Source organism: Carassius gibelio, chromosome A2 (assembly GCF_023724105.1).
Source record: "Carassius gibelio isolate Cgi1373 ecotype wild population from Czech Republic chromosome A2, carGib1.2-hapl.c, whole genome shotgun sequence".
Taxonomy (NCBI): Eukaryota; Metazoa; Chordata; class Actinopteri; order Cypriniformes; family Cyprinidae; genus Carassius; species Carassius gibelio.
Window position 1 is genome coordinate 6,323,817 of NC_068372.1, and position 13,951 is coordinate 6,337,767.

Genomic DNA, 13,951 nt, shown 5'->3' on the forward strand with positions numbered 1-13,951 from the left:
GTGATGTTTACTGATTAAAAATGCTAGGGTGCAGTGCTCCCCAGAGCTTTGAAATATACTTGCGGTGGTAGCTGGGTGGAAAATCCTCTTGAAATGGTCTACTACTTGTGACAAATAATAAAGTTTATTGAAATGAAATACTGAATATGAAATTTTATTTTCATTTCATAGGCTGCTATTACACTTAAAGGGGTCATATGATGCTTTTTTAAAGATCATTATTTGGTATAACAGAATATGTTGACATGCTTTAATGTAAAAAATGTCAAATACTGTACATTAATGTAGGTCCTCTATTCCCCGGCTCTCTCAAATGCATAATTTTCTACAAAGTCCCTCCTTCTGACAAGCGCAGTCTGCTCTGATTGGCCAGCGGACCCAGCCAGAAATGACAATAGTTTACTATGAATTAAATGGAAATTAAATTAAATACAATTTATTGTGTAACCAAAATACCAATAATGCCTAGGGAAAAAAGTGTGACAATATGTGGAATTTTCATAATAAAATATCACAAAACCAGTTATGTATATTTATATAAATATGTAAAAATTTATGAATAATTAGATATTACGTATAATTTGGTAGTAAAACAAAGAGTTGCATGTTTTATTGGTGCAAATGAGTAGTGGTGATAATTATTTTGAACCTTTGCAACTGCATTCGATCAATTAATTAGAAGCACTTTTATAGGGACTAGTAGTAGTAGAAGTATACTTTATTGTCCTTGAAAAGAAATTTGTTGTGGACTACATTTTGGTGCATATACATACAAAAAATAAATAATAATACAGTTATTCAGCATTCGTACACATACAGGCACAAAATAATTCTTATACCTATTAAATTTACACATAGGGACTCTAGATCTTCTACAGGAGGGGAGCATTTCATACTGTGAATGCAATGCAATTCTCATATAAATGTTGAAGATTCAACTAATCTTCATGTCCAACAGTTTTTTTGTGCTATCAACACCAGGTGTGCTAATTTAGATTTCAGCTGTATAGTTAGGTTTCCAAACCATAATGAACATTCAAACTCTGTGATGCCAAAAAACTTCCCCGTGCAAAGGATCATGAGAGCCTGACGTATCCATCAGTTGTACCCTTCAAAATCCTTCATTCCGATGGACCCTTCGATGTGTCCAGTTTTGAGTACTTTGGTTTGGAACGACCCTTCAATATGGACAGCCATGATTTTTTTGTGTATAATTTGTATTTATTTACATAAGGCTTGTTGACTTGTGTACATTATTTAATTGCTTTGTTAGATTATGTAAAATAACTACTAAGTCAAATAATGTGGTACATTGTTCTCAGAAATTGTATTTCGTATCATCCCCATCTATTGTCTTTGGATTTCTCCGAATGTGTTTGAAATCAACGCTGACCCCTCGTATATGTCAGCCGTCCCAGCAGGTGGATAGAGGAGGGGTTTTAATGAGATGCGCCGCGCCATGATAGATACATTTTTGTCCCGTGATATATTTACGATGAGTCATTTCTGTGTAAGTGGTTAATCAATCAACCCCATCCCACACAACCCCCATCCTAAATTAATATGGCTGTGAGTCAAACCCGTCCAGTGCCTGAAAGTCAAGAATAAATTAACACTCTTCTGGTGATCATGAGCATGTACACATTCATCTCAGACTCTGTCACATTAGGGCTGGGCAACATTTTAATTGAATTAAGTACATGATATGTTCTTATTAATTAAGATTGAATCAACTGCACTTTAATATATATTATTATAATAAGTGAAAAAGCCAAAATGTAGATAATTTATAGACATGCAAAATTTATAGATAATTTACAGATGAACAATCTTTGAATAGGCATTATAAAAAAATGTAATTGAAATTTACGTTACATAAAAATTTTAAAAACTATTTATTTGTTTTATACCAGGCAAGTCACATAAAAACAAGAGTCTTATTTACTACAACAGTATGCTAAGAGGATATTAAGCTCCTGAAGAACCGAAGGGGAACAATTAGGAATAAGAAAGATATTAAATAACTTAACATAACGTTATTGAAGTTTTGAGATACTATTATGGTTTTTTATATTTTGTTTTATTTCAGTTAGGATATATTTTATTTGTTTATATAACTAAAATAACCCTAAAATAACCCTGGTGACCATTACTTACCTGGCAAAATATTTTTTAGGTGTTAGTAAAAAATATCTGTAAATGAATCAATGAAGGAAAGCTGTTGCGGAAATACAAAAGAATAATTTCAGTGATTTCCGCTGCTTATACCACTATTAGTGGCAGATATTTAAATTCAGAGCAGCCAGAGACCGTTTGTTTAGGAATTAACTGGACTTGGATGCAGTTGGGTGATCTAATTTGATATTTGGCAGACTGACATTGTGGCATATTCTGTGAATCTGGTGCCAGACCAATGGAAGGTTCTGCAAACCTTCTACATTTAAAGGAAGCATATTTTGGAAAATCAGATCTTTGATGCTGTGTTACTTGTTTTCTGTGACAGTGTGGTCGCACTATTATCATTATTAGAGAACTAGTCCCTTATTGCTCTTGATATAATTGTTAATCTATTCATTAAGTTAAATATAAGAATCATCGATAGTTTGTTCATTTTGACACACTAAATGCTCTAGTGTGTATCTGTGTAAGTGCTCGATGAACAGCGTGAAGCGTTGATGATTGTAGCCAATCGTAGCTGCTCAACACGCTCAAAACGGCATCAAAATGCTGGCATCGTCACATTTTTTTTATTTCAGTATCGTCTGGTACCAACATCGGTACTCTGACAACACTAGATGCAATGCAATGCACGTGTTTTTGTTGTAAACAGGTTTCACGATGTTAAGTGACTGAATGCCAGTGGGCGGAGCCTGTTTTGTGATGATGTATGATTGTTTGTTGATATCTTGCTATGGAGGCAGTCAAATGCAAATGTGTTTGACCATATGACAGCACACATCCCATAATATCCAATAATGTATATTTTGTAGCTTGTTATTATAAAAATATATATATTGTGTTTTTGTTGTTGTTGTTGTGAGAGGGCGTTTAAACTATGACACTAACAGAATTTTTTAATAGTACAAAGACCTCTTATATGCCATATATTTGATTTCTCATGTTATGACCCGTTTAAAGGTCCACAAATTGAACTGTGGATTGTTTTCAGTAGGGAGTCAACTATTCGACTAAACCTAACTGCAGCTGCTGGAAATACCAGTCAAAATGTAGTCATTGTTTTAAATGCAGAAAACTAATCACTCGCTGCGAGAAAATGTCAGCTTGGAAGCTGAGCAAGGTGTGGGAATGTATTTAGGTTTGAACTGAAACTTTTTTGTTTTTGTTGACACTTTTTCCCCCATGTTATCTCCATATAATGCCTCATAAAATAGTATTTACATGCACAGCATTGCTTTGTTTATGGGGTAATCATGGTAACCACTGTATTTCTGATGAAAGCACCACCTAGTGTCAGAAAATGAATATTAATTCTCATTCATCCCATCTGCTGCTTTGGTTGCAACCAGTGTTGTAAATTTTAACAGTTTAATGGGAAATAAAATTGATTTGTATAATAAGATTACATAAGAAATAACTGATGATAGACCGTTGAATTATTAGAAAATAGTGCACATCCATGATAAAGCCATGACACGAAACATCAGCATCTCTCCTCCAGCTCGAGTATGCAATGTTTTTTTACAAACCTGATTTAAAAAAAAATTGGGACACTGTACAAATTGTGAATAAAAACAGAATGCAATGATGTGAAAGTTTCAAAATTTCAATATTTTATTCAGAATACAACATAGATGACATCAAATGTTTAATTTTAAGGGAAAAATAAGTTGATTTTAAATTTCATGGCATCAACACATTTTTAAAAAGTTGGGACAAGGCCATGTTTACCACTGTGTGGCATCCCCTCTTCTTTTTATAACAGTCTGCAAACATCTGGGGACAGAGGAGACAAGTTGCTCAAGTTTAGAAATAGGAATGTTGTCCCATTCTTGTCTAATACAGACTTCTAGTTTATGATGCACCAAATGTTTTCAATGGGTGAAAGATCTGGACTGCAGTCTGGCCATTTCAGTACCCGGATCCTTCTTCTACGCAGCCATGATGTTGTAATTGATGCAGTATGTGGTCTGGCATTGTCATGTTGGAAAATGCAAGATCTTCCCTGAAAGAGACAACGTCTGGATGGGAGCATATGTTGTTCTAGAACTTGGATACACCTTCCAGCATTGATGGTGTAAGCTGCCCATGCCACACACACTCATGCAACCCCATACCATCAGAGATGCAGGCTTCTGAACTGAGCGCTGATTACAACTTGGGTTGTCCTTGTCATCTTTAGTCCGGCTGACATGGCGTCCCAGTTTTCCCAAAAGAACTTCAAATTTTGATTCGTCCGAACACAGAACAGTTTTCCACTTTGCCACAGTCCATTTTAAATGAGCCTTGGCCCAGAGAAAACCCCTGTGCTTCTGGATCATGTTTAGATATGGCTTCATTTTTGACCTATAGAGTTTTATCCGGCAATAGCGAATAGCAAATAGGTGGATTGTGTTCACTGGAAATGTTTTCTGGAAGTATTCCTGAGCCCATGTTGTGATTTCCATTACACTAGCAGTCCTGTATATGATGCAGTGCTGTTTAGGGGCCCGAAGATCACAGGCATCCAGGATGGTTTTCTGGACTTGACCCTTACACACAGAGATTGTTCCAGATTCTCTGAATCTTTGGATGATATTATGCACTGTAGATTATGATGATAACTTCAAACTCTTTGCAATTTTTCTCTGAGAAACTCCTTTCTGATATTGCTCCACTATTTTTCGCTGCAGCATTGGGGGAATTGGTGATCCTCTGCCCATCTTGACTTCTGAGAGACACTACCACTCTGAGAGGCTCTCTTTTTACCCAATCATGTTGCCAATTGACCTAATAAGTTGCAACTTGGTCCTCCAGCTGTTCCTTATATGTACATTTAACTTTTCCGGCCTCTTATTGCTACCTGTCCCAACTTTTGTTGGAATGTGTAGCTCTCATGAAATCCAAAATGAGCCAATATTTGGCATAACGTTTCAAAATGTCTCACTTTCAACATTTGATATGTTATCTATATTCTATTGTGAATAAAATATAAGTTTATGAGATTAAATTATTCCATTCCTTTTTTACTCACAATTGTCACAAATGTACAGTGTCCCAACTTTTTTGGAATCGGCTTTGTAATAATTCAATAAACCGGAGTAAATTGTTCTGCTTATATTATGGTTACACACCTCAAATATTGTTCAGATGTTGTATTTCAAGACATTCGTCAGGTTTTGGTCTTTAAAACACTCTTGTGATTTTATCTGTCTCTTGCACATCTCACCCAAAACCTCTTTTGCTTGTAATTTTAGATCTAGTAACAGAGACTTTTTGCCATTTATAGCAGACTGATGCAGTTATTAATACATAGATTACAATGTTTAATTGCTTGGTCAGTGTTGTTGTAGGTTTTGGTTCTCTTGCTGTTCTTTTTTTTTTTTCTGAAAATAATTGCACACCTTAGAACATCCCTAGTTTTCAAACACTCTCACTTTCCCCTATCTGTCCCTGTTCAGGCCAACAGATAATCTTGGTTAGGACATTGTGTAAGACTAAACCGGATCCCCTGTCTGTCTGTCTCTGTCCTGCAGTGTCGGGGCCGAGGAAGGAGGAGGCAGATTCTGGGAGGAGCTTCATCACGTCGGTCTGCCGGACGACATCGATGTCCGAACACTCTTTGATGAGTCGGGTACAAACCTGTTTAAAACTTTACCTAGGCACACACAGAGACAAGCTTACAATAGAAAATACTCTCATTGTTTCTTGTAAGTAAACAGAGAGAAAAAAAACAAAGAAATCAAAGGTTTTCTTTCTCATACACAGCTGTTGAAATTTCTTTTAATCAAATGTTCAATTGAGTTTTTTCACTGATTGTACAGAGATTGATATAATGAAGGTAAATAAACACAGCCTGAACGCTTTGGGCAGGAACAAGCCTGAAATTAGACGGTGTAGTCAGACACATCACCTTTACGATAGGTGAGGAACTGAAATTGTTAGAACAGTAAAATGAACTTGAACAATCTTTGCTGTGTTGGTCAAACCCATGTGACGTTCGGTCTTCTGTAGCTTAGGCAGCATGTCCCCTTTTGTGTTAAACAGAAGGAAGAAAGAATGTGATGTATGACTGAAAAGAAAGGAAGAGACATCTTCTGATCCCTTGTGTTTGCAGGTCAGTGCTGGGCTCATCAAAGCTGCGCGTTGTGGTCAAATTGTGTGTGTCAAGCGGAGGATCAATCACTGCTAAATGTGGACAAAGCCATCCACTCAGGGAGCACAGAGGTATGCTGGGATATCTTTTGATTTAGCTGATGATTATCTAGGCTGAATCATTTGAGGACTCGTGAATAAAGTAATGACTATAAACTTTATGTAAATATTACCTCACTGAAATACTTGAAAGGTTATGCAAATCAGGGATAAAATGCTCAGGTTTCTCATTGATGTCTGCATCAAAAAAAAAAAAAAAAATTCTTCTGTAGTTTTATTTTATCCACAACCGTTATCTTTCCTGAAGCCGTTTTAAGATTTTTTCTTTTATGGCTTCCATCTGAATATGTTGTGTTTTTGATGTTGGTCCTAATTATCTGCTGATGTTGCAATGTTACAGTTTTTTTTTTTTTTTTATATTTAACTGTTTATGATTTTTTTTTTCTTTAGACTTTATCTTTAATGTTTGGACTGTCATCTTACGCCAAGTTAATCTTTGAAAACACTAATAATTGAGTAACTGTATATGTAATCTAGCAAATTTCTAAATAATTTTTTGAAGATGAAAAGTTAATTAAATTTAATTTTTAGTGCTTTGTTTTAAATTTATTTTCACTAAAACAGTAAATAATTTTTCATTATTTATTGGTTATTGGCAATAAAATGTAATGAATTGTTGTCTCATCAGTTTTCACCAAAGTGTTAATATTGGTGGATATAAACCAGCATTATATAAACCAGGTGGTCTAAGATGGTTATTAAATCTATCGCGTGTAATTTTAAAATAAAGTAATTATTTTAGTGTTATTTATAGTGTTTTAAATTATTTTTGGATTATTTTTTTGTTTTGTTTTTAATTTACATGCTTTTGTGATGTGCTTTTAATGTTTTATTTTTAATTTATATTATTATTTAACTTTGATTTTTTTTTTTTTTTTTTCAGATTTTAGTATATTAAACTCATTTTAATGTTTAAAAAGGTAATTTGCCAGGGCAGCATTTCTAAATAAAATGTATATCTAAAATTCTTGTTTTATTTTATTTCAGTGTTATTTTAATTGAACAAAACAATTTTAATAGTTTTGATAATTTTATAATACTTTATGATTTTTTGTCGAAATGTCAATGTTTTATGTATTACATAACTTTTGTTGGATAATCTAGTTAATTATAATATTTGTATTATTTTAAAATTAGCTTATATTTTTGTATTTTTTATTTTATTTTTATGTTATGTGCTTTTAACGTTTTTGTATTATTAAACTTTGATTTATTTTTTATTAATTTGTACTCCTTTTATTGTTTAAATTAGTCCATTGCAAAGGCAAACATTCTAAATTAGGTTTTTATGTAATGTTCAAATTTCATTCATTTCAGCATTATTTTATTTAACAAAAACAATTTTAAAAGTTTTTGTTAAACACTGGGAATTTTATAATACTGCTGATTTTTGCTGAAATGTAACATTACAGAATTATTTTTGGATAATTTAGTTAATTAAATATACATTTAAATTTAAATTTACAAAAAAAATGCATTCTCCCCATATGATTTAATTATTACTTCCAAATGAATGTAAAATAGTTCTACATTCCACCCTCTGAACATTTGCATGTACAAACCGTATTTCTGCCTAATTTTGAGTTTATTTCTTGCTCTTGTTTAATGCCACTCTAATTACAGCTGATGGGGTTTCTATGGCTCTTTGCTGGCTGACTCGTACGGCTGTGCTGCTGTAATTCTGTGAAAGGCTAGAGCTAGAGGAGGAATCTAACTGGCTGCTAAAGGTTGCCGCTGATCAGCTGTGAAATAGAAAAGGTCACGGCACTCAAAGGGGCTTCATCACTTAACACCCCCTGTGCAGTGACCATTTGATGTAGGTGTGAAATGAAATGCACAGTTAACGATGTGCGGTGAGCAGCTGTAAACATGAGGGCTGACGGCGTGTCACGTCTGGACTCGTCTCGCCGTGTTGCTTGACTTTTAGCGGACAGCTGCTTTCTGAGCAGCTCATTAAGCAGAACGATGGACGGAGACGCAAAACAGATCGATTCGAATAGAAAAGGGAACATTGGCCTAGTGCTAGTTTTCAGAGGGAAATATGTACGTGTTTTCAGGAAGCTGTTGTGGGTTACAGTTATAATTAAAATGGAACATAACATTAGGGAAGAGTGCAAATAGATGACCTGACCTACGAAAAATAACCTGTAATGTCTTTGGATGCCCTTGAGGAAGCGTCTAACTAGTAGATCATGCAATTCGAGGCCACAGTGACAGTTGTTATTATTTCTCAATTCTTGTGGGTTGTTGGAGGTCTCACGAGCTCCAGCTGCTGGTTTTTGGCAGTGGTTATTGAGGGCTGCGGGCAGATGCTGGTGCTTGATGAGGGTGTATATGAGTATTCTGAGATTTTCGATACATATTGACACACTGTAGTGTATTTTAATCAATCGGTTTCCTCCTTCTATGGAAGTTTTAGCAGATTATTGCAATCTGCTGTACTTTACTGTGACTGCATCATTCTCACTCACACACCTGGATCTGCTCTTTAATACGCAGAAGGTGTACTTGACTTTGCACAACCAGAAGACAATGACTTCATTTCGATACATGGCTCTGAGATGTTGCACATAATAGTAATGCAACCGTTTCGTGTATTGGCCCCTCTCGTCTGTGGTCTGTGCATGGGACATTACAGGCATGATGGGATAATTACACATCCGTCAGTCTGTCATCATTGTGGTTTATTTCACAGCTCTCCCTAGCTGTTAGTCTGACCACAGGCATTACACTGTCAGCTTTCATGTCGCATTGTATAGATTAGTTTGGTTTTATATTAGTTGCCAGACATTTAATCTTGAATGTTAATTATGTGACGAGCAGTTAATGCATGTAAGGTTTCAGTTTAGGACTATAGACAGTGTTAAAATAATCGATGGCAGTCTTTTAACATGTTTTAGTATCAAAGTCTGCATTGTTATTGTCTTATCAATTATGACTCTTTTCTTTTATAGCACTGTGCATATTGTAAGCGCCTTGGAGCATCCATCAAGTGCTGTGAGGAGGGGTGTGATCGCTCGTACCATTACCCCTGCGCGGGGGCCGCTGGCACCTTTCAGGACTTCAGGAGGCGCTCTGTCCTGTGCACAGAGCACATTGAGCTTGCCGTCAGCAAATGTGAGAACCGCATTTATTATTTGCTCTTGTAAAATGTATTAATGCACTCTTTCAAAGACAGACCTTGACGTACTATAAAAACATGCTGTAACTTTTAGACTCCAGTCCCCAGTTCAAAAAGAACATTGACTCTTGCTATGCCATTCAAAAGAGACTTTGTAAAACCTCACAAAGCTTTTTTGTTTATGGTTGACTTTTTTGTTTAAAGTTGACTGGTTTTCAGCATCTTTACTGCAGTCTTCATTGTCACATGATCCTACAGAAATCATTCTAATATGCTGATTTTCTGCTTAAGAAACATTTGTGATTATTATCAATGTTAACCGCTCAATGTTTTTATGGAAACCGTGATATTTTTTTCTTCTTCTCAGGATTCTCTGAATAGAATGTTCAAAAAACAGCATTTAAAAATATAGAAACCTTTTGTAATATTTAAAATGTCTTTATTATAATTTTTGATCAGTTTAATGCATCCTTGATGAGTAACACTGTGCATGACCACTCATGTTTACTTTCATACCACGACAGTGACTCATTTTTTTGATACTCATCACAAAGTTATTTTACTGCCTTTTCATTACCAAAGAAAGATGTTTAGATGTTTTTGTTGTTTTAAAAATCACAGAGGATCTCACTAGTGAACTGACAACATAAAAATATGCCTTTATTAAAAATGTCAGAGGTTGATATTCAAAATAAATATTAGTTGTTGCCCTTTTTTATATTATCATCAATATTGGATATTTAATATATAGAATTATATAGATTTATATAGAATTAGACTAAAATTACATGAGATGTCTCATTAGATGTACTATTTTTCCACCATTTATAGCAAGGGAACTCACCATTAACCAATGAACAGGTTTTTAACCACAACATATTTTTGTCCAATATAATTACAATAATTTTTACTGCGTTGGAATATATTCATGAAAAAAAAAATGCTCTGGAAGTGTTGAGGTCATGGAATAATAAGCATAAAACTATAATTTAAGTAAGCAAGTAAAAATATATTGCACAATTTTGAAAATTAAAGCAAAGATTTCAGAATAGTAAAAAGTGGTTCAAATTTTTTTTTTTAAGCATTTAAAAAAATAATAAGCATGAATCAAAACTTTTAACACATTAGCATACAAAAAACACAGCATAAGTATACAAAAAAAATGTCTGAGATAACAAAAAAAATAATCATCAATATTGGATATTTAATATAATTAAATAATTATTTAATTAAATTCTAAAAGGCATTGGGAATTGGATTAGATCATGTAAAGTGGGCATGGGTTTAAGAATTTAGTTCACTTTTATTTTTTCATTCCTCTTTTTTTTGTGTCTCAGATGAAGAAGAGGCGAACTGTATATTGTGCGACAGCCCCGGGGATCTCCTGGACCAGCTTTTTTGCACCAGCTGTGGGTTGCACTACCACGGCATGTGTCTGGACATCAGCGTCACTCCTCTGAAGAGGGCAGGCTGGCAGTGCCCTGAGTGCAAAGTCTGTCAGACATGCAAGTGAGTTGCAGCCAAGCTTTGCCTTTTATTCTCCCCAGTCTGTACGGCGTGTCTGCGCTGTTACTCATTCCTCAGTAGCTCATCTGTATTTGCTCATGCATTCGTTGAGGTTGCAAGAATTTGCTTTTCAGTGGAATAAACCGACACCTGCTCGTGTCTCATGTGGGCTTAACGGATAGTCACTGATTATACACATTCAATTAGATTTCTCTAAAATCTATGGGGTAACATACAGTGTTAAACTGCAGCTGTGGTTTCTGGAACTTTACTGTTTACTAAAACCAACATTTTAGGGTTTATGGAAATAACTAAAATGTATAGTAAAAAACTATATTTAATTCAATGATGTTTAATAAACATGAAAAACATAAAAATGTAAGGTGTCTAACGAGGAATTCTGGGAATTTATGGTTGTTCACTGTAAATGATCAGAATGAGAATCAGAATAACTATAAATCAGAATAATTTAAGAGAATTAGACTAAAATTACATGAGATGTCTCATTAGATGTACTATTTTTCCACCATTTATAGCAAGGGAACTCACCATTAACCAATGAACAGGTTTTTAACCACAACATATTTTTGGCCAATATAATTACAATATATTTTTTACTGCGTTGGAATATATTCATGAAAAAAAAAAAAAAATGTTCTGGAAGTATTGTGGTCATGGAATAATAAGCATGAAGCCATAATTTAAGGAAGCAAGTAAAAATATATTGCACACATTTTTTTAAATTAAAGCAAAATTTTCAGAGTAGTAAAAAGTGGTAACGGTTCGGGGAAAAAAAATTAAAAAGCATTTAAAAAAAAAAAATAAGAAGCATGAATCAAAACTTTTAACACATTAGCATACAAAAAAAAACCAGCATAAGCATACAAAAAAAAATGTCTGAGAGCACAATTTTCTTTTTTAAATATAACCAAGATTTTATGTGCAAGTCGGATCATTTGTGTTAAAATTTCAGTTTTGTGCAATATGACTTTAAATGTGTTTAAAATAGGGGTGTCCCTGACTAAGGATTTTCATAGTCGAATCAAATATCTTGCCGATATTCGACTGATAGTCAAATCAAAAGTTTTGAGGGGTGGGGCAAAATATATTACTAAGAGTCAAGTCAGGCATTCAATAGTCATAAGTGAAAATATGTAATGGATGCCTCGCATATACAAATGGGGTAAATAATGTTTTATGTTTTGATTAATACATAGTTAACATTAAACGTCAGCGAAACCCTAAGAATTCACAAAATGTTTTACAAAATAATGTTCTCATTATAATGTTATATATATGACAGTATTTATTAATGTTCTGCATTTCTGTTTTGAACTGGGTGCACTGAAGATGATCAGCAGAATGATGCCTCAGGTTTTTAATCATTGGGATTTTAACTAATCATTTATCTCATATAAAATACGCTTTGTATTTCCCATATAGCCAAAATGACATGATCATAACACCGCGTGAATATTCGACTATGAGATTAGCAGTCGAATCAGGCTCCTCCTATCGAAGCATCGAATCTTTTACTATTCATGGTCGCCCCTAGTTTAAAGTATTGATTCATGCTTATATTTTGTCACATTTTTGACTTGCGCTTATTTATTTATTTATTTTTTGATCCGTGACCATAGTTTGCTTTTCTGAAAACTTAGCTTCATTTTCACATTTTGTGCAATATATTTTTTCTTGCGTTTTTACATTTTGGTATCACTCTATTTATTTTTTGATCCGTGACTGCAATTCATTTGGCGGAACATTTATCCCATATGGTAGAGTTAGTTAGATTGATTTTGTCCTTGTATCTTTTCAGGGAGCCTGGAGAGGACACTAAAATGCTAGTGTGCGATATGTGCGACAAAGGCTATCACACTTTCTGCTTGCAGCCGGCTATGGACTCTATCCCCATCAACGGCTGGAGGTGTAAGGTATGAGCGGCTTTAAGAGACGTTATTGTTCTCATGCCAAATGATCTCCTCTGTTTCTTGAATGCAGTGTAGCTAATCGTAGCTGTGTGTTTGTAGAACTGCCGGGTGTGTGTTCAGTGTGGCATCCGGAGCAGTGAACAATGGCACCACAACAGCCTTCTGTGCCAAACCTGTGGCGATCAACAGGACGCCACCGTCCCCTGCTCATGTCCCAGCGACATAGATCCTGATGTCCACAAAGAGCAGTTTTCTTGCCATCAATGCAAAAGGTATATTTCCATCACAGATCTGTAATCTAGTTCAGTAGCAGTTACATATCCAAAAAGTCTGTCTGGAACCTGATTTTGGATGCAGTGAAAGAGTGAATCATTCAAGCTGTCTCTTTTTCTTAAGGTGGTTTCACCCACGGTGTGAACGACCAGGTGAAGGTCACACACATCCACAGTCCAAAGATGATCACATATGCTCCATCTGTAGAAACGCCGGCTCTGAATCAGATCCTGTGCGCACGGATGCAGAAGGAATAAAAGCAGAGATTCAATCACATGTGGATGTTGAAGAAAACGCACAGCCAGTTCCAACAAACAACGATTCTGAGCCTGCCGAAGTTCAAGACGTAGAACCTCATCAGCCTGTGAGCGAGAGGCAGAGTGTAGAGCGGCAAATAGAGGAGAAACAAATGACAAAGGGTAAGACCAACTTCAGTGTCTGAATGCAAAAGCTAATAAAGTTATCGTGGTATTGTTTTTGGAAGAATTAACCCATTGGATGTGGGACGTAAGCCGTTTTTATTACACTCTCAAAGTTGGCCCTCCAGGAACAGGATTGGACAAAAAAAAAGTCCAAAAAAATTCCTGATAGATTTCTTTCATACCTGTTTTTGCAGCGGCCCAACAATTCTAGTGAGTCTTAGAATGAATCACCTTTGTAAAGGGATTTTATTGGATAGGGTTCTGACAGATATTTGTGGTTTTCAAATGCAATCTCATAAGTTTTTATTTAATTTTAGTGTCTTAAT

General features: G+C 34.9%; 1 protein-coding gene across 9 annotated transcripts in view; it reads left to right on the plus strand.

The window, feature by feature from the left end:
• Nucleotides 1-13,951, plus strand: part of LOC128025086 (histone-lysine N-methyltransferase 2C) — a 108,348-nt gene that overhangs the window by 24,808 nt on the left and 69,589 nt on the right. For all 9 annotated transcript variants that reach the window (XM_052611090.1, XM_052611116.1, XM_052611098.1 and 6 more), the window contains exons 6-12: nucleotides 5,694-5,791; nucleotides 6,275-6,384; nucleotides 9,327-9,489; nucleotides 10,831-11,002; nucleotides 12,819-12,933; nucleotides 13,030-13,202; nucleotides 13,327-13,622. In XM_052611090.1, the coding sequence (XP_052467050.1) occupies nucleotides 5,694-5,791; nucleotides 6,275-6,384; nucleotides 9,327-9,489; nucleotides 10,831-11,002; nucleotides 12,819-12,933; nucleotides 13,030-13,202; nucleotides 13,327-13,622 (1,127 nt within the window). The remainder of the gene's footprint in view (nucleotides 1-5,693; nucleotides 5,792-6,274; nucleotides 6,385-9,326; nucleotides 9,490-10,830; nucleotides 11,003-12,818; nucleotides 12,934-13,029; nucleotides 13,203-13,326; nucleotides 13,623-13,951) is intronic.